This window comes from Panicum virgatum, chromosome 5K, assembly GCF_016808335.1.
Source record: "Panicum virgatum strain AP13 chromosome 5K, P.virgatum_v5, whole genome shotgun sequence".
In the NCBI taxonomy this organism is placed as follows: domain Eukaryota; kingdom Viridiplantae; phylum Streptophyta; class Magnoliopsida; order Poales; family Poaceae; genus Panicum; species Panicum virgatum.
In genome coordinates this window covers 46,346,426-46,365,042 of record NC_053140.1, presented here as the reverse complement: position 1 = coordinate 46,365,042, position 18,617 = coordinate 46,346,426, and the positions used below count along the sequence as shown (strand labels likewise).

General features: G+C 46.2%; 2 protein-coding genes and 1 non-coding gene across 4 annotated transcripts; 2 read left to right on the top strand and 1 right to left on the bottom strand.

The window, feature by feature from the left end:
• Positions 1 to 305: 305 nt before the first annotated feature.
• LOC120707841 (probable choline kinase 2) lies at positions 306 to 4,600 on the top strand. The gene is made up of 7 exons (XM_039992878.1): positions 306 to 958; positions 2,240 to 2,361; positions 2,445 to 2,640; positions 3,105 to 3,222; positions 3,335 to 3,382; positions 3,827 to 3,927; positions 4,009 to 4,600. Exons 1-7 carry the CDS (start codon positions 536 to 538, stop codon positions 4,102 to 4,104), a joined length of 1,104 nt encoding a protein of 367 aa, XP_039848812.1. The 5' UTR covers positions 306 to 535; the 3' UTR covers positions 4,105 to 4,600.
• Positions 4,601 to 5,830: 1,230 nt separating this feature from the next.
• On the bottom strand, positions 5,831 to 11,214 carry LOC120707840 (type I inositol polyphosphate 5-phosphatase 1-like). Of its 2 annotated transcripts, XM_039992876.1 has the most exons (10): positions 10,860 to 11,214; positions 10,612 to 10,726; positions 9,603 to 9,674; positions 9,127 to 9,217; positions 8,848 to 8,952; positions 7,854 to 8,658; positions 7,395 to 7,579; positions 6,923 to 7,031; positions 6,702 to 6,844; positions 5,831 to 6,497 (listed from the first exon to the last, which is right to left on the bottom strand). In XM_039992876.1, exons 1-10 carry the CDS (start codon positions 11,031 to 11,033, stop codon positions 6,266 to 6,268), a joined length of 2,031 nt encoding a protein of 676 aa, XP_039848810.1. In that variant the 5' UTR covers positions 11,034 to 11,214; the 3' UTR covers positions 5,831 to 6,265. The 2 variants fall into 2 exon arrangements, with proteins under 2 accessions (XP_039848810.1, XP_039848811.1); XM_039992877.1 differs by lacking the exon at positions 9,603 to 9,674.
• Positions 11,215 to 17,991: 6,777 nt separating this feature from the next.
• Positions 17,992 to 18,127, top strand: LOC120710876. Its single transcript, XR_005690047.1, has one exon. It is a non-coding gene; the product is annotated as a small nucleolar RNA Z247 (small nucleolar RNA).
• Positions 18,128 to 18,617: the final 490 nt, after the last annotated feature.

The window sequence follows — 18,617 nt, the reverse complement described above, 5'->3', positions numbered from 1 at the left end:
TGTCTGCCATGATCCCCTAAAATTAAAGAAGGGTTTACCACTGCCATATTTATGCTCTCTCACAAAAATAAAAAAGTGCTTCACGCGTTCGAGCTAGCCGAGTGCCGACCCGTAAAACAGAGCTCATGCTACTATTTTTTATAACACGAACCTTCCCCATGAAGTAACGTTGCGGTTAACGCGGCACGACTCAGTAGTTGGATGCAGTTTGGCCACGCCTCTGCGGAATGAAGGGAAGTTGGAGGGGCCATCTGCAAAAACTCGCGCAACCACCTCTATTTATACGCGCCCCCGTCCTTGATCTGCTTCGCAGATAGCCATACCCATTCTGTTCCCCTCCCAAACAAAACTTGCTTTGAAATCTCGCTTCACTGCGAACGCTGCAGCGGAGGAAGAAAAAGAAAGAAGAAGAAAAAAAACAATTCGTAGCGGAAATCAGCAAGCAAAAGAAGAAAATAATTTCCATAAGAAATCGCCCAATCCCCCTTCCTCCTTTTCTCTTGAGGCTTCGGAACGTGCGGGGAACTTAGCCAGGATGGTGGCGATCGAGAACCAGAGCCAGGTCGCGCGGGCGGCGGCGGCGGAGGCGGTGCCGGCAGCGGGGCCGCGGATCCCCAAGGAGGCGCGGCGGCTGCTGCACGACCTGGCGGCGGCGTGGGCGGACGTGGCGGACTGCCGCGCGCTCCAGGTCGTGCCGCTCAAGGGCGCCATGACCAACGAGGTGTACCAGGTGCGCTGGCTCACCGGCGTCCCCTCCGCGGGCGGCGAGGCGGAGGAGCCCCGGGGGGAGAGGGAGGTGAGGAAGGTGCTCGTGCGGATATACGGCGACGGCGTCGACCTCTTCTTCGACCGCGAGGACGAGGTGCGCACCTTCGAGTGCATGTCCCGCCACGGCCAGGGTCCCCGCCTCCTCGGCCGCTTCCCCAACGGCCGCGTCGAGGAGTTCATCCACGCAAGGGTACCTACTACCTACTCGATACCGCCTCCTTATCAAACTACCTGCTGTTGTTATATGACTAGTAAAAAGAAATTCAAGCTTGGTTTCCCTCTGCTCCTCTGCATCCTCATGGAACTCGTACCGTTCCCCTAGTTTTCAGGAATTATCTTGCGCTTTTACTTTTATTTTTGAAGGACCGGTTCTTCTCTTAATTCTTCCGCGGGTTCTAGTTGTAATTGATGCTAAAATTATGACGGAGGTGGCTAGGAAGGGTGTGCAATTATTTATTGATAAACCGTTTTTCTTGATACTTTCCGAGATTCTATCGGTACGGGGCCTACTCCCTCCGTCTCTAAATAACTCGCTTTCGCTTCCCGAGAAACAACTTTGATTAATTTTATATAAAAATATATTAGTATTTATTATACATAATTGATATCATTAGATAGATCTTTTAATCTAGTTTTTTAATAAATTTATTTGAAGATACAAACGTTACTCGTATTTTCTACAAATCGAGTCAAATTTGTGGCACGTACATCGAAGACGATACTTAAAAAGAGATAGAGGGAGTACTTATTTAATGCAGCGTTGTTCTCGTTCTTTGAATTTTGTGCCGTGAGAATCTTGCATTCTCTGTATTCTGGCCATTCTTAAGCTTCAGATCTTTATCAGACAATTTAAAACTGCCTACTCGAGTCAGTAGTCAATGAACTGGCCCATTTTACAGTTAACAGGCGTTTATTTCTCACGCAAATCAGTCCTAGAGGCTAGAGCTACTACTTTATCAACTGGTATCTCTGTTGCTTGGATCATCTCCGGTCCTTGCCACAAACGTGTGGTGCAAAGTCAGCAGTTGATGGTGCTGTATATTGAATAAATTAAAAAAATGGCTGTCCATATGACAAGAGGAAACGTCTCTCTCAGAGAAGCTAAAAATTCAAAGCAACTGATTGGACTTGGGACAGATGACAAAGTAAGTTCAGGAAGAATTAGCTTTAGGCATTACTCCGTATGCATAGTCTAACTCCCTCTCTGGATTCTGTTTAGAGTAAACTATGCTCTTGCTCATTATCTAAAAAATAAATGCTCTAGCTAAGAAACTGCACATCACTGTAGCACTTTCGAGATTCTTCGTTTGCCTTTTTATTTGTGTCGCTCTCATGAAAAGGTGAGTTTCTGCTGTTTTATTGGTTTGGTGAAAAATACAATACTACTCAGTTTTCTGCTTAAGTTTCGGGTGGCAAGGGGCTGTCCAATCTGTTACGTCACTTTACAAGCTAATACGAATGTTTCTTTCAGACACTGTCAGCTGCCGACCTTCGCGATCCTGAGATTTCAGCTCTCGTTGCTTCCAAACTGAGGGAATTCCACAACCTTGACATGCCTGGTCCCAAATCTGTGCTCATTTGGGACAGACTAAGGTGAGGTCTTTGTGGCTACATAATTAAGCGTCACTTACAAATTTGTGTGGAACCAATGTCTGAACCTGCTGAGATGAATCTAGGAACTGGCTCAAAACTGCTAAGAACTTATGCTCGTCTGATGAAGCCAAAGAATTTCGGTTGGACAGCCTGGAGAATGAGATTACTGCATTGCAGAATGATGTTTCAGGTGATTACCACTGGATTGGTTTTTGTCACAACGATCTTCAGTACGGCAACATCATGATTGATGAAGAGACCAACATGCTGACCATCATTGTAAGTTTTATGCATCCACATCCTTCCAATCTTAATTATACTTTTCTGTACTAGCAATATTCGTTTTGGTGTGTCTCAATTATCAGTTGTGTGCCTATATAATGTGAATACAGCTATGAAATGAGAATATCTTGAACATGGGTAGGTAGGAAGAGTTCTGTTCTATTGAAAACACATCTTGCCTTGTGCAAAACAGGAATACTTGGAGCTGTTGTATTGTTTTGGTAATACCGTATAGGACCGCCCTTCTCCCCTCCCTTTCACATTTGTTGGCGTGTGTTTGTTGTGTTCCCTCCAATCTGGACATGCTAAGTTGTCACGCCTCTGGCCTCTGCTAAAGACAGTTTTAGTTTTGGAGGCTACTACTATCTGAAAGATGCATGCTTGCTGTCCATGTTTTATTTTATTTTATTTTTTGCTTCGTACCAACCTTTCATGGCAGTCCCCTTCTCCTTCTGTTACAGGATTATGAGTATGCAAGCTTTAACCCAGTTGCATACGACATTGCTAACCATTTCTGTGAGATGGCGGCTGACTATCATTCAGCAAATCCTCATATCCTGGACTACAGCAAATATCCAGGTATTGCGTCACTGGGAGCTGCTGATGCATGGGCTTCTGTTCTTTAAATCAGTTTGCTTAATCTTGGTTCAGTTTCAGTCTTCCTCATGTGCTATTCTCTTTTACACAACAGATACTGATGAGCAGAAACGTTTCGTCAAGACATACCTGAGCATTTCTGGTAAGTACGAGTTCAATGTATGGATTGATTGTCTGAATTTATTTGCACGATTTTAGTTGAGCATGTCATCATGATGCAAATTTGAACTTCTGATTCAGTCTTATCTCCAGTCACTGAACAAAAGTTTTCAGCACAGTAAAAACACACAAGTTATTTGTTTGGCAATTTCTGCATATATGAAACAGGACCATAAGAGTTTCTTGCAATTATAGAACACCCAGGGTAAACAAAACGAATCATTCGATTTTATAAGGAAGATGGCACCCCGCAAATGCTGACCAATTCACCAACTTTCCAGATTCTATATACTGTGATGAAACGTAACGCACCATTCTTTACATTCAAAGTAGAGATGTCCTTATTCACCATGAATGTTCTCTGCCTAGCCGATTGTGTCTTGTAGACCATATCTTCTAAATTCTAATTGCGTGTAACTACCTACAGGTGAGGAACCTGATGCGGAAGAGGCGGAGAACCTGCTCCAAAGCATTGAGAAGTACACGCTCGCCAGTCATCTAGTATGGGGCCTCTGGGGAATAATCTCGGTGAGTTCATGCGTCAGAACTTCTTTCAGTCACTGTAAAACAAAAACATATGTGTTGTTTTCTAACTTGTATCTTGTGCAGGATCATGTCAACGATATTGACTTCGACTACAAGGAGTATGCAAGGCAGAGATTCGAGCAGTACTGGCAGAAGAAGACTGCAAATCTGCAATCTTGACTTCTTGAACATGTGAATAAAACACCCATGGCCTCAAGGGCTCCTTGAGGACCTGTGTTGCGAACACGAGGTCGCTGACAAAGCGAGAAGATGTTGAAAATGATACTGACAACAACGATGACGAAGAACCCCTTCTTGGGATCAGGGAGCTCATGTTCCGGAACTTGATTGGCTTCGGCTTCATGAAGGAAGAAGCTATGGGGCTTCGGTTGCTCGTTTGTACAGTACGAAGGCAAGGCAACGTTGATAAAAGCCCCGGGGTTGCTTGCTGTATGCTTAGTTTGGCTAGCATTGCCGTGGGCTGTTTTGCCGTTGTGTTTCCAGTTTCTGTATGCTTGATGCTAATATAGTGGAGATTTTGGCTATGTACTTTGAGACAATGCATAGTTTGTATAGTGTGTACGTAGCTAAAGGTAGAATACTTGTTGCCATAACAGCTATACATATTGTGGAGATCGATGATAAGCAGTTTCAAAGGAACTCGTGAGTTGGATAATTGCACTATTTCCTATACAAAAAAAAAACTTCAAAATTGTTATAGTGAAGAGTGGCTATCACTAGATAAGTTATAGGTCCTGTTTGGATCCAAAGCTAATAGGTGAAAGTACTAATCTTTAGCATTAGTTCATCCAAATGGGAGTGCTAATAGAATAAGCTAAACTTTAGCAAAATTTAAAAACTTTAGCATGTGTATGAGTGCTAATATACACTAAAGTTGAGCATTTAACTTTAGCTTCTTCAAACAGAGTCACAGTCACCATAACCCAGGGATATCATGACCTGATCAGTTTCTAAATTCAAGTGATATTTTTCTTTCAAACAAATTATACTGATACAGTGTGACTCTAGAACCCTGGCACCCTGCGCGCGGACCACGGCAAAACAGCCCACACTGGGCCGCTGGCGCATCATCGCCGTTTCCCGGATTTTGTAGCCCAAATGAACCTTCAGCTCAACAGACCTACGAAACGTGACGCAGGCTGCGCTTCTCGAGTGCCTCTTCCAATTCCGGCCCACCCACCGGAGTAGCGGCCGCGAGTTGCCGCTTCGTCGTCGTGACGTCGTCACTCTCGCCTCGCCCGCCGCGAAAACCGGTAGTCTCGCAGACAGAGCGGCTCTCGTAGCCGTGGCCGGCGGGGATGGCCTGCGCACGGGGCACGGCGGGCACCGTGCGGTACGCGGCTGCGTGAAGGCGGGCGATTCGAGGAATCGAGGGCGTCTCATGTTTCGCCGGCGTCAACTCGTCGCCCGGACTGGCGCCTGTCACTTCCACCGGTGACCTTTCTCGAACCTCTGCCTCCCCCCTACTCGGATAATTACATCCATGAAGGCATGAACTGCAGCCTAGATTATCAGCAAACAGTCCCTGACCGACTGTTGTTTGTTTTGTCATTCGATGCTTCTGTTTTCCGAACATCAGCCAGCAGGATCCTGAACACCTTGGTAACAGTTCAGACTTCAGATCTCATCCCTCCATGAAATGTAAGGCATTTTAGTTTTATCGCAAGTGAGCTTCTCCAATCTCAACGAAGTTTATAGAAGAATATATTAGCATCTACGATATCAGATAAATTCATCTTCAAGACATATTTCATGGTAAAATTAATTGAACTAATTGGAACGGAGGGACTAGTTTAGATGCTCCAGCCCACAGCTTGTAATTGCAAGCACAAGTAGCAATTCAGTGCCAGTGCAGACTAAAGATCTCCATCTACTCCAGTCCAAATGATTCCAAATCTAATCAACTCCACGATAGTTTGACCAAACAGGGATCAGTTAAGTTAAAAGGTACATTTGCTGCACCGCAGGGATAAAAAAAAAAAACCGTACAATGCCTCAATCAGTCGGCAGGAAACTTACACTGTCCAACATTTGATCGTTACAGAGGAGATTATTTTTTCCACATTCGAGGCACAACACTAAGAGGGGGGAGGAAAAGAAAATGGCAAAATGCATGACAAAAGATTTTGAAATATGGTCAGAGCATGGGGGAAATGTACATGGAAGTGGAACTACCTATTTCAAAGTTCCAACTGCTGGTCTCTGAAAAATAGAGAGGCACTGGCTGGACAGATTAAGCGGCAACGTGGGCCAATCTTTCCTCGTATACTTGAGAAAAACATCAATTTCATTGTGCATGTGTGCAAGATTACTTTGGACTTCAATATAGTCCAAGGTTGTATATTCCAGAAGTGCTATCTTCCTCAAAGGAAAGCTGTTCCTCAACCTCTGCATCGGTGAAGGTAAGAGCTCTCTGCAGCTTTTTTGAAGAGAAAACCTCAACATCTACCATGTACACAGCAGTCACAGGGCGGTGATCCGACAGCCGGAGATCAACTGTCTTATATGACAGTAACCTCGTACCCTTACCATGGGAAAGAATTCGGTCACACCTACGGAAGTAGAGCAAAATTGCTATTAGTATCCGCCACCACTAACTTGAGATTTTTTTTTACATAACCTCAATTCTGTTGTTTTCATCAATGAAAGGAGAACATATGGCCAGGACGTGTCATGCAAAACCAACTATTTGAATCGTTCAAAAAGAAACAGAAAATAGAGGAACTTATGCAATTGCACTTATCAGACTGGCATACCATGCAGGTGTCCTCCTTCCAGATTTGTGATCATCACTTATGTATTTTCCTGAGTTAACCTTGTATTTGTATGTCGGAGGAAAGTTGATGACCCCTTCGGTCCACCCTTCAAATGGATGTCCCTTCTTCAGCTCTACTTTCAGCTATCATAAAAAGAATGGAATGGTGAGATGCAACTAATGAGAATAGGAGCATTTCACAATATTCTGGTAAAAGCTAACCTGATCGAAAGCAAATAATTTATTCCAGTCCTGCCTGGAGATGAGTTCATGGGTCTTCTCGTATGATAAGTTAATCCTATAGTTGAGATCACCAAGCCACACAATCCTTCTGAAGTATTCAAGAAATACCAAATCTCAGATTAGATGCAGATAAACTAGACTCCTGCTATGTTTAAGGTTTCACCAAATCAAACTAGCATGTTCGAAAAACAAAAACTAGCATGAACTAGACTAGTGGACTGAAAGTATTGGCTTTGTGCACAACCCAAGACCACATGCTCTTGTTTTTCCTAGCTATAACATATTACCCCTCCAATGAAACCGAAAGTTCCAAAAGCTTGCAATATTCAAGAATGACTGAATACAATGGCTTATTTCACTCGAACTATCAATAAAATAAGTAGCTGATGAACTGCCAAACGTAGAGGTAATCAGGTAAACCTTAAATCGCAACATAGAATCTATTACTTACTCATGGTCATATATTGTCTTAGGCATGTTGACTCTGGAAACTGGATTAAATACGGTCCTTCGGTGGATTTCTTGAACATCAGCATTCCTTTTTAATTCATCTCCCTCTTTTTCTCCAGAGGTCAGATGACAACATATAAAGCAAAAGTGTGTTTGATATATGGACATGCTTACTGATATTGATCCCTGAGCACACCAAAGTAAGAGGTCAGCTCTTTATAAATATAACATTGGCGTACTGATGGAATGAAAATGCAAGTGATACGAGACTGGCAAGACTAGAAGACAATGGTTTCTAAAACAAAGGTATTCTACAAAAGAACGACAATTACATTAGGATATCCTAATATTTACATTTTTATCAAAAAAGCATGCATTTCAAAATCAGTTTTGCGGCAGCAGAGTTTCTTTAGATGAATAAAAGAAGGATTTGAGACTGATGTGGCTTATAGAAACATGCCTTATTACCAATGTAGCCCATGGCACCGACCCCTACAGTTGATACTTTCAGACTCTGAATATGCTTCCGGAGGCTTCTTCGTACCCAGATTGATAGATACACTCCGACCATCTGCTTGCTTATTATCCTTACAAAATATGGTTTTTTACTTTTAACTGCTGCATAGTTAATGTTTAAATCTGGAACTAAATTGTCCTCTGGAAATGGACCAGAGTCTCCATTTACTGACTTGAAAGACAAATATGTTCGTAATGCTCTCCCTGAAGCTAATGATTTTGTGCTGTCGGGAAGATACTGTGCCAACATATCCAATGGTGGTTCAGGCCAAACCATTCCAAGCCTCTCCGAGTGACTGAGAGTTTTAGTTAATATCTTCTGACAGATCTGCTCTTCCAAATTAGATTCTTTAAAACTTAAGTTATGGGATCTATCAAAAGTCTTCATTGAAGGCAGCTTGCTGAACTTATCATCTTGTAAAATTGTTTCGGGTGCAGCAGTGGGGCGTTCACATGTGTTACCATGAATGCCATCAACAGAAGCAATCAAATCTTGGTCATTAAACGGATGCACCTCCCCATCACTTTCGCTATCAGACTCACTAATAAGTTCATCTTCCATAATGAAAGCATCAACAGATGGCTTGAACCTTGATGGAGAAGGAGGATCACTATGGCATTTATATTTTGGTTTATCTGGGCTGATCTTATTCAAAGTTTCACGAATAATATTCTCCCACATTGCAATAGGACGGTTGTCTTCAGCACCAAATATATTCCCAGCATTTAATGGAACAATTTCTTGAAACCTGAAAGAAATAGAATCCTCTTATTAAATTAAACAAAGCAGCTATATTATTAGAGAACAGCATATAAAAATAGTTGCACTTTTTTTTTATCATATGGCACAAACCATTTGCAGATGAAAGAAGACATGGCAGCTAAATGGTTGGTGGATTTGTATTCAATAAGATAAGCAGAGAGGGTTGGTTGTTTACCCAAGAACATATATATCAGATGGCTCCTCCATATCTAACCATTCTTGAATATCCAAGTCATCAGGCGGAAGTCTGCCTGCAACATTCCATGTTCCCGCACATATCCTGAACATCAGGGCATAAGAAACAGTTGATCAAAGTGAAGTATTTTTTGTTTGCATCTTCAATAGATGATATTTATGGTTTATGCTTGTGAATTGTGATAGGCAAGATCAATATCTGAGGAACAACTAGTAGCCATTCAAGTAATTGAAAACTATATATTTAAGGAATCCATGCCTTAGTTCCCTGACATCTATATATTGTGCACGGAGGGTCTCTGACTTGCGCCTTCTATGGAGCCCATAGGGAACTGGCCCTAGTTGGTTTCCTGCAATATGTTAAATAATAGTGTCATTGAACATGAGAGGTAAATGTGCCTTCTCAGACAATTATATCTTTTTTATTTTTGTAAGCACCAACAGGTACGTTCCAAAGGAGCTTTGGAGGTATTTATCGAGAGTTAGTGATGGAATAAAGTAGCCGTGTATCTTAGTTTGCCAGCTGCATTACTCTGTTTGTGCGGCATGCATCGGCAATCTAACATATTATGATGTGACAGTAAGGGAAGAAGAAAACTAAGGAAGACCTTTTAAAAAAGAATATGGAAAATCTGATTAATATGGTCATTATTTGATAGAACTCCATCTGTGCATGAACTACAGATTACATCTCTATGAAATAGCCAAACTATTAGTCAGCACCAGGAAAATTACCAATAGTTTCAGCACCAAGTCCACGGTGGTTCCTCTCTTCATCATGTAACTTGCGTTCCCAGGCACACATCTCTGCTCAAGTTCCACGTGTGCAACTATTAGACAATGATCCTTCACCAAACCTCAGCTAAAAAGAGAGGAAATCTAACACAATGCAGGTTTAGCTAAAAGTGATCAATAATAATTTTAAAAGATTGAAACCATTGGCAAAAGGAGTAGAGCGCAGTATCATACTCCAGTTTCCCCTTTCCAAAAGTGATCTGCTTTTTGTAATCAAGCATGTGCTGCTACTCTATTTCGTGCATCTAGATTCAGACCTCCATTTCCTTTATTATTTTTTTTACAATTCATTGAAAAAGCTGGAATATGCTGTCTTAGGAACAGGGTGAGAGATCTAATCGTTTCGCAAAACACAAGGAATAACATTTTAGTCCACTAGTTCATTGATCTCGACGTCCTTTTTTGTTTCATTTCCAAGGAAGGAAGGAATATGCCAAGGCAAAATGAAAGCTTAGGAACACAGCACGAGGAACGAAACAACAGTAGAATCGACTCATATCTCCAATTGCTACGAGTAAATAGTTGAGTCGTTTTCCAATTCCTTGGAGTCGACTTCCAACTTTGACTCCCCCACTAAAAACCAAACTAAACCGGATCGTTGTGTTGGAAGCAATCATGAAGTAATACGGACATGGAACTGTAAGCACCAGGAAAAGAGTCATCCTAATCGTTCAAAAAAAAAAGAGTCATCCTAATTGGCCAGAAGCAAAAGTAGCATTCACCAATAAGCAAGATGTAATTACTCAGGTAGACAGTAACAGCACGTGTGAACAGTGGGAAACAGAATCAAGCACGAAGCATTGTTCAGTTCATTCATACAACGGCACAGGGAATTTTGATTCGGCTTCTCCATGATGGGAACACGCTAGTTCATGCGCAAGCGAGAGAAATGAAGGATCAAGGAAGGGAAAAGGGGAGGCCTGGAGCTGGATATGAGTGGATCGCTGACCTTCGTACTCGACCTCGCTGTCGGTGTCGTCGGTGGTGTCGCCCTCGTCGGCGCTGAAGTCGGACTCCGGCGACCTGATGTTGAGCCACTTCCGCAGCACCGTCTTGGGCCAGAGCTGCAGCGCGGCGCCGCCGCGTGTCCGGACAGCACAGGCACATCAGCACCGCGCGAGGCACGAGCAGCAACAACGACGAGAAACCAAACCAGACACCGTTCCGATGCAAATCAAAGAAGCTCCTCTCTCTCACCTGCTTCTGCTTCCTCCCCCTGCGCCGCACCCGGTGCGCGCCGGGGTGAGCGGCGGCCGCCACGGCTTCCCCTTCCTCCAGGCCGGCGAGGGGATGCAATGGGCGAGCCGCCGGCGCCGGCGCCGGCAGCGGCGCGCGCGCCCGCGCGGACGACGAGGGGTGCGCCGCGGCCATCAGCGACGCGATGCAGCAACCCACGCAGTGCTAGCTTGGCGGTTGCAGGTTCGCTTCGCCTAGCTCAGCTAAAGAAGAAGCGGACGGTGAGTGTCGGAGCAAGGCCAGGAGCCACGGCGGCGGCGGTTGCAGGCAGCAGCGCGGGCTGTGTTCCCCTGGTGCGTGCGCCCCCTCCCTTCCCCGCTTCGGATAAAAACGGGAGGTGCGAGCCGACGCCGCGCTATTATTGGCCAGGTGTTGCCGTGTTGGTTACGGGTGAAAAAGTTTTCATGAAATTTTTTTGTCTTTTTGATCACTGATTAAAAATATTAAATGAAGTCTAATCACAAAATAATTTTCAAATTTATAATACTATAGCATGTGTTGTAGTTAATAAGACCTTTGACCGCATGATTAGAACATGATTAAGAGAGATTACTATAGTATCACGGTAGTCATTCGTAAATAAACTTTATTTAGTACTCCATGCATGCATTCGTCTTTTTGTGTAAAAAATTTCACGAGGAAACCAAACATGGCCATTGGCTCGGCTGACGGGCTGAGATCCTATCCTGGGCTGTGTTTAGTTCCAAAATTTCTCTTTCCATATTTCACTATTTACCTATCACATTAAATCTTTTGTCTCATGCATGGAGTATTAAATGTAGTTAAATAAAAAAACTAATTGCATAGTTTTGATGTACACGACGAGACGAATCTTTTGAGTCTAGTTAGATCATAGTAGGACAACAATTATTACAAACAAACAAAAAGTGCTAAAGTGTGCTATAGTATTCGATGTGCCTTTTTTACTACTATTTTACTCATCTAAACACAGCCCTGGACTCGCCAGATCGTGACTGACGGACGACGCCGACCCGGGCGCGCACTGCTCACCGCCGGGCGGCGAGGGGTGGAGAGAGAGATAATAAAGGGGGTGTTTTGGAATAGGGTCTTCAAAAAAGTACCAGGGACTTTTTAGTATTTAGAAGTATTAAATAAATGTTAATTATAAAACTAACTGCAGAACCCTGGGGCTAAACTGCGAGACGAATCTAATGAGGTATCTTAACCCATGATTAGCGAATGGTTACTGTAGCATCACTGTAGCAATTATGAATTAATTATGCTCATTAGATTCGTCTCGCGAAAAAGCACTCAGCTATAAAAAAACATTTATAAACAGATTTTATTTAATACTATAAAATAGTAAGATTTTTTTTATATGATAGGGACTTCTGAAAAAAAGCTGGGATCAGGGCCAAAGGCGAGCGGGAGCAGAGCAGCAGGTGGTAGATCGCGGTCGCCACCCGTGGTCCCTGACGTGGCGCCACGTGGCGGGGGCCTGGGCTCCACAGGCCCGCCACCAAACCATCTGCCTGCCGCGCCCTCCGTGTCCCGCTGCTGCGCGTGCGGCCGTGCGGGCGAGCTGCGCAGCGGCAGCCTGCCGGGCCGGACGCCGAGAGGCCTCTCGCGCGTTCTCTTCTCCCTGCGCCGCGCGCCCGCGCCGACCGGCGGGCCCACTTGACCTGCCCGGAGGTCGCCCTCGCACGGTTCTCGCTGGCCGCGCCCATTGCCCGCGTCATGTAGCCCTCGTCGCGGTACGAGCACAGCTCGCGCGCCGCTGGCTCCGGTGTAGCGTAGCAGCCGGGACGAAGCTGCTCGGCCCGCGTCGCGGCGGCGACGGAGCCGGTAGCCGTAGCTCTCTCCGCGTTGCCCTCCCCCCTTGCGCGATCCTCCAGGGACGATTGGCTGGCTCCGGCTCGACGGGCGCCGGACGTGTTCGTTCGCCGACAAGACCCCGCGTACTTTTCGGGTCGTTCGTTTCTGGACGGCGGATCGGTTGCACGCTGCCAAGCCGTTCCAATCCGGAGCGGAGAGGTCGTAGCCGTGGACTGGCGAGCACAGGAGCCTCTAGCTGGACGCACGCACGCATGGTCCAGGACGCCGCTCGCCAAGTGGGCGGCGCGACTTTTTCTATGGGGCCCGTGGGGGGAGTAATAACTAGCGGTCACTGACAGTTTGCAGCGGCGGCGGCGGTGGAAGCAAAGCAAATCTGCATGGCAGTGGCAGCACGGGCGAGCTGCGAGCACGCACGCGAATTCGCCTCTCGGTTTCTTCCCCCCTCCCCTGCCAAAGGCCTGCTATCGTAGTGGTAGCATCGCTGGAGGCACTCCCTAGAGATTCTGGGTTCGATCCCTTCGGAGGCGAATTTCAGCTCTGGGGTTAAAAAAACTCTCTCGCTTGTCCCACGTCCAAAGCACTGTGGAGCCCGGCCTAACTCACAAGGCGACGGACCCCGTGTACGGGTGGGGCAGAGGTTCGGGGGTTTTCTTGGCCTGCTGTGGGAAGATCATTCTACCTCTCAAACAATGCCGTGGGGGCGGTCTCACCCCCGCAGGTCAAGTTTTTTTCCCCCTCCCCTGTAGCCGTCAATTGAGCCTCAATTTGACAATTTCTCTTTTCCAAAACGAGAAAAAAGAAGAAGAAAAAGCAACCCTGGATGGCTGGATTGAGCGAGACAAGCTGCAGGAGAATGCAGGTAGGGTGTTCGGACACGTCAAGCTGCAGTCTTTCGACAATGGGTTGTTGAGGGAGCGGTGCCATCAGAGCCACCAGCCTACTGTTTAGTAGTGGCATACTTTTCCTCTTTTGCCCTTTAATAACGTGCTCAGCCGCCTAAGGCCCCTACGACCAGTTGGCCGGCTGGGGCTGGCGGCACCCCCGCGGCGCGGGTTCGAGTCCTGGTGGACGCGAATTTCCGATGCCGCGGGGGGGGAAAATCCCCCTCGCTGGTGGGCCAGGGTTCGGGGGGTTTCTCGGTCGGGTTAAGAGCCGAGGCTGTTGCTTCCTCTTAATGAAACACGGGTGGGGACCGTTTCAACCCCCCGATCGAGTTTTTTTATAACGTGCTCAGCCTCCATGTCATTTTTCAATTCACGGCGCCACATTTCTTGAGCGCTGACGCGGTGTTGCCGCTTGTGGCCTCACGGTTTTACCTTTACGTGCGATCTCAGCAAGCACACAAAGAGTCTGGGGCCTCAGCAGATAATAATACTCAGTCACGCTGAACTTGTGATCCATAACTTATAGTTACTTTTTATTGCCACGGCCTGATCACTCATCGTGTGTACGTAAAAAGGCTTCATTCTCCGTTATCTGCTCCGAAAAGCGGGAGGATCCTCTCAAAAGTCGTAAACAACAACTAGCCAACCAATTAGAAGGGATAATCTACCAAGACTTACCTGTAAATGGATCAAGAACTATAGTACGAACCATCTTAGTTAAACTGCGATGTTTTTTTTTTGAGAGAGGGGGTACTTTGTTTTTAAACAGCGAGTCGCTATAGCTGTTGCTATGATTGACATTGTACTAAAAGGCGGCTGATTGCAATGGTTTCTAGATTCCTCCGTGGCCTGCTGCTATTTTATGCTAGACATTCTTTTAATCCGCCCTGTTGGCATTAGGTGTACTTTGACTACTTTCTGGGACGACGCAAGACACTACCGGTAGCGTACAGTTCGGTGGGAGTTGGGAAACTTTATGGACGGCACTGAGATGTGTTGATACTTTTTTTAAGTTAATCTGGCAATTTTTTGTTATCCTGGAAACACTCCAAGTCAAATGTGACAATCTGATTCCACCGAAGAGGGAGCAAAATTCATTAAAAAGAAGCCAAGAGCACAACAGTTTGTGCTTACAAAATTGTTGCTACAATGTGGTGGCCGGGCGTGGTCATCTGTTTTTCTTGATTCCCTAGCACAATGCGCCGTGTGCTCATCATTCTTACTATTAATTATATCACCCATTTTTTTTGTTTTGTTTCATTTTTTTTGTTGTATCTGGCGTGAGGAGAATATTGCGTTCGGTCTCGTGATTGACGTGCATTGTTTTCCGATAAAACACAGCCTAGCTGGTCAGAGTGTGACAAATGGAATCCTACTAAATCTGCTGACAGGAGAAGGGACGTGTCAACGTGGCACCTCTCAAACTCTCCTCCTTTTTTTTCTGAAACGGAATAATCGGACATGCCATGTTCTCTTGTACTACTAGAGGCCCCTATAAAATGATTCCGTGCGGTTCATGCAGCCAAACCCGCCCCCTTTTTTTTTCAAATGGCGAGACACCGCCGCTCGTCTCCTGATCTCCCACGGTTCGTGCACATGAAAGCAGAGCAGGAACAGGTCAGGTCGTGCTGGTCGCTTGGGAATGTCTCATGCGTGTCCGATCGCTGCATGATTGAGGACGGACCTGACATCACTTCACTACCCATCCGTCCCCCATTTGGTTCTCCAAAAGAAAAGAGAGAGAAATCACCAGCATTTGTAGGAGTACCATTTACTTGTGCTCGTGCCGTGCTGCAGGCCCATTGCCTAATCGATGAACGAAACTGCAGGCTGCTCGCAGCCATCAGCCGAAAGCTAATAAACTTATGCAGGGCAAGGCAATAATTGCAACAGACCAACAGTGACATCAACCGGGATTGGGATTTAGGAAGGATCAAGTCAGTTGCCGGTTCGTGTTAGCCGCGAGTTGGCTGCAACTTGAGGGTGGGACGGGAAAATCCCACCCACCGATATTGTTTTCCGTATTATGAGTTTTTGTTTTTAAAAAATATATAATTATCATTTAAATTAATTTTATAGTCGTTTTTTTATCGTATTTGATTTTATTAGTTTTGTAAATATGAGAAAATCTCGACCTTGTTTTTTTTATTGTAATACGCTCCCGACCGCTACTTCCGACCGTTTTCATCCCAGCGGACGCGACACAAGTGCGGGAGGACACAGACACGCGCATGTACGTGGATCGGTGGACGCGCGCGTCTCTCTCTTTCGCCTCACGGACTCGCGTCGTTTCACCACTTTTTATCCGGCCCCTGGCGCCGGATCGCGACGCCCGTGGATGGATGCATGCCTGGATGGCGGTTTCGGCCGGCCGCCCGGAGCGCGGCGTCCATCCGCTGCCGCGCGCCTCCGCTACTCAATTTTCCTGGCGTTGGGTCGCTGCGTTTGACGGGCACGGCGGCCGGGCTCTGGCGTCACCGTGGCCGTGTGTCGCGTATCCGTTTCGGACATGCGGTGCACGGTCGGTACATATATACTATTCCTACATGAATACGATTACTACGCCTGCGCCGCGGGAAACATGTGGCCGGGGGCGTGGCCACGAGGCCGTGAACGACGTACGCCGACCGGACCCATCACCTGATGCGCGCCCAGGCTTTGTCCGTTCCGTGACGTACGCGTGCGAGTACAGCTACAGCGAGGTTAGATTATGTTATCTCGAGATGGGGGTGACGGTACATATACAAGTCGTTGCAGTGGTAGCAGGAGGAGCCCGAATGCCCGATGTGGATGGGAGCCACGGCCACCAGTCACCATTACGTTACGAGCGTGACCCATCGTCTGGTAGGCTCGTTTGACCTCCGATCTGCTGTAGACCTGAAGTTACCATGCAAGCTCACCACAGAGGCCATGTTTGGATGAATGCATCAAAATTTTTTCACAAAAAGACGAATGCATGCATGAAGTACTAAACGAAGTTTATTTGCAAAACCTTTTTAGAAATGGGTGTAACTTTTCGAGACGAATCTAATGAGCCAAGTTTCATCATAATTGGCTACAGTGATGCTACAGTAACCGCACTCAATCATCTTCTAATAGTGCGGTCAAAGACCTCATTAGCTAGAGCAACTGCTACAGTACCATAGTTGTGGAGGTAATTTTATAATTAGACTTTATTTAATACCCCTAATTAATGGTCAAAGCATCATTTCTCTCTCATCAAAACTTTTACACACCTAAACCAAACATGGCCAGAGTACTACTAGCATTTATGGCATCATGTCATATCTTTTAGGTTTCGAGCTACTAGAGTAGCATGCATGGCACTATATGGCAGGCATGGCACGAGGCTCTCAAGCCACACATCAACACACACAGAGCGATCTGTGGCTGAGAGCGACACGACGATGACGGTGACTCGGCGACTGACGGGGATCCGCCGGTGGCCGGGGGACCCTTCTTCTTCGATGCCATGAAGTGGGAGCTGAAAGCTTCGCACACCCCCACTCTACAGTTGTGCGGCCGGGGCCGCCTCCCTTTCCCCTTTTGGGCGCCTGTGCTTGTACTGTTACATTACATGTGCAGAGCATCTCGGGGCGGTTCCTTCCAGAAAGATCTGCGAACGAAATGTGGCTCCAGCAGCCGCAGCGGAAGAGGGACCTCGATCTCAACACTGAGTCCACTTACCCTTCTTCCTCGCCCTAGATTAGCAGATGCGTAGAAGTACAATTGTATTAGGACTAGAGTTCTATTCCAGACTTGTAATATTCCTAGATGTCCTACACGGACTCAACTTCTTGTACCGACCTATTGGTCCTATACAATGAGAATACCTGGCACCCTTTGGGGTCAAGACGATTCATCATATCTCACATGGTATAAGAGCCACCTCCTCTAAATCCATCTATAGGCGAGTTCTTTTTTTTTCGTTGACATCATGGCATCGACGAGCTCGGCAGCTTCAATCTTCAACATCTCCATCTCGGAGAAACTCACCCGTGACAATTACCTTGTGTGGCGAGCACAAGTTCTTCGAGCTATTCGCGGATCGCGTCTTATGGGTATCCTTACGGGGACCGTCGCCCAACCTTCTGAAATTATTCGCGTCGAGAAGCCACAAAACTGTTGAAGAAACTGAGAATCCGGCCTATGTAGCATGGATTGCTCAAGACCAGCAATTGGTTGCTTATCTACTATCTTCAATGACCAAGGAAATCTTGGTGCAAGTTTCTTCCTGTGATCATGCCGCTCAACTTTGGACTGCGATTACAGAGATGTTTTCTTCTCAGTCACGCTCCAGGATCTTGCAGCTCCGGTCTCAATTGTCCAGAGAGAAGAAGGGCGACCTTTCTGCATCAGCTTATTATAGCAAGATGAAGGGAATTGCTGACGAGATGGCTGCCGTTGGCAAGAAGATTGATGATGATGATCTCATTAGCTATATCCTGAATGGACTAGACTCGGATTACAATCCATTCGTATCATCAGTTGGAGTCAAGGACTCATTGTCCTTAGGAGATCTCTATGCTCAGCTCTTCTCTTATGAAGCACGTTTACAGCAACAGCGATCAGATGAAGGGCGCTTCTACTCTTCGGCCAACAATGCCACCCGAGGACGTGGTCGTGGTAATTTTCGTGGAAGGGGTCGCGGTCCGAGCTCTGGACGCGGCTCTGGCAGTAATGCTCCATCCTTCCCTCGCAACCAGGGTACATCAGCCACACAGGACTCTGATGATGCCCCCTTGTGTCAACTTTGTGAAAGGTATGGCCACACGGTACATGACTGTTGGTTTTGTTTCAACAAAAAATATGTTGCTCCTCGTGATGGTGGTGCACGGTCGATCAAGACTGCTCCTCAGAAATCTGCCTCGTCTGCGGCTCCTTCATATGGAATTGATACAAATTGGTATTTCGATTCCGGGTCCACGGATCACATCACCAATGACCTAGACCGTATTACATCTCGTGAGCGCTACGGTGGTCAAGATCAGATTCACGCTGCTAATGGCAAAGGTATGGACATTAGTCATGTTGGCAA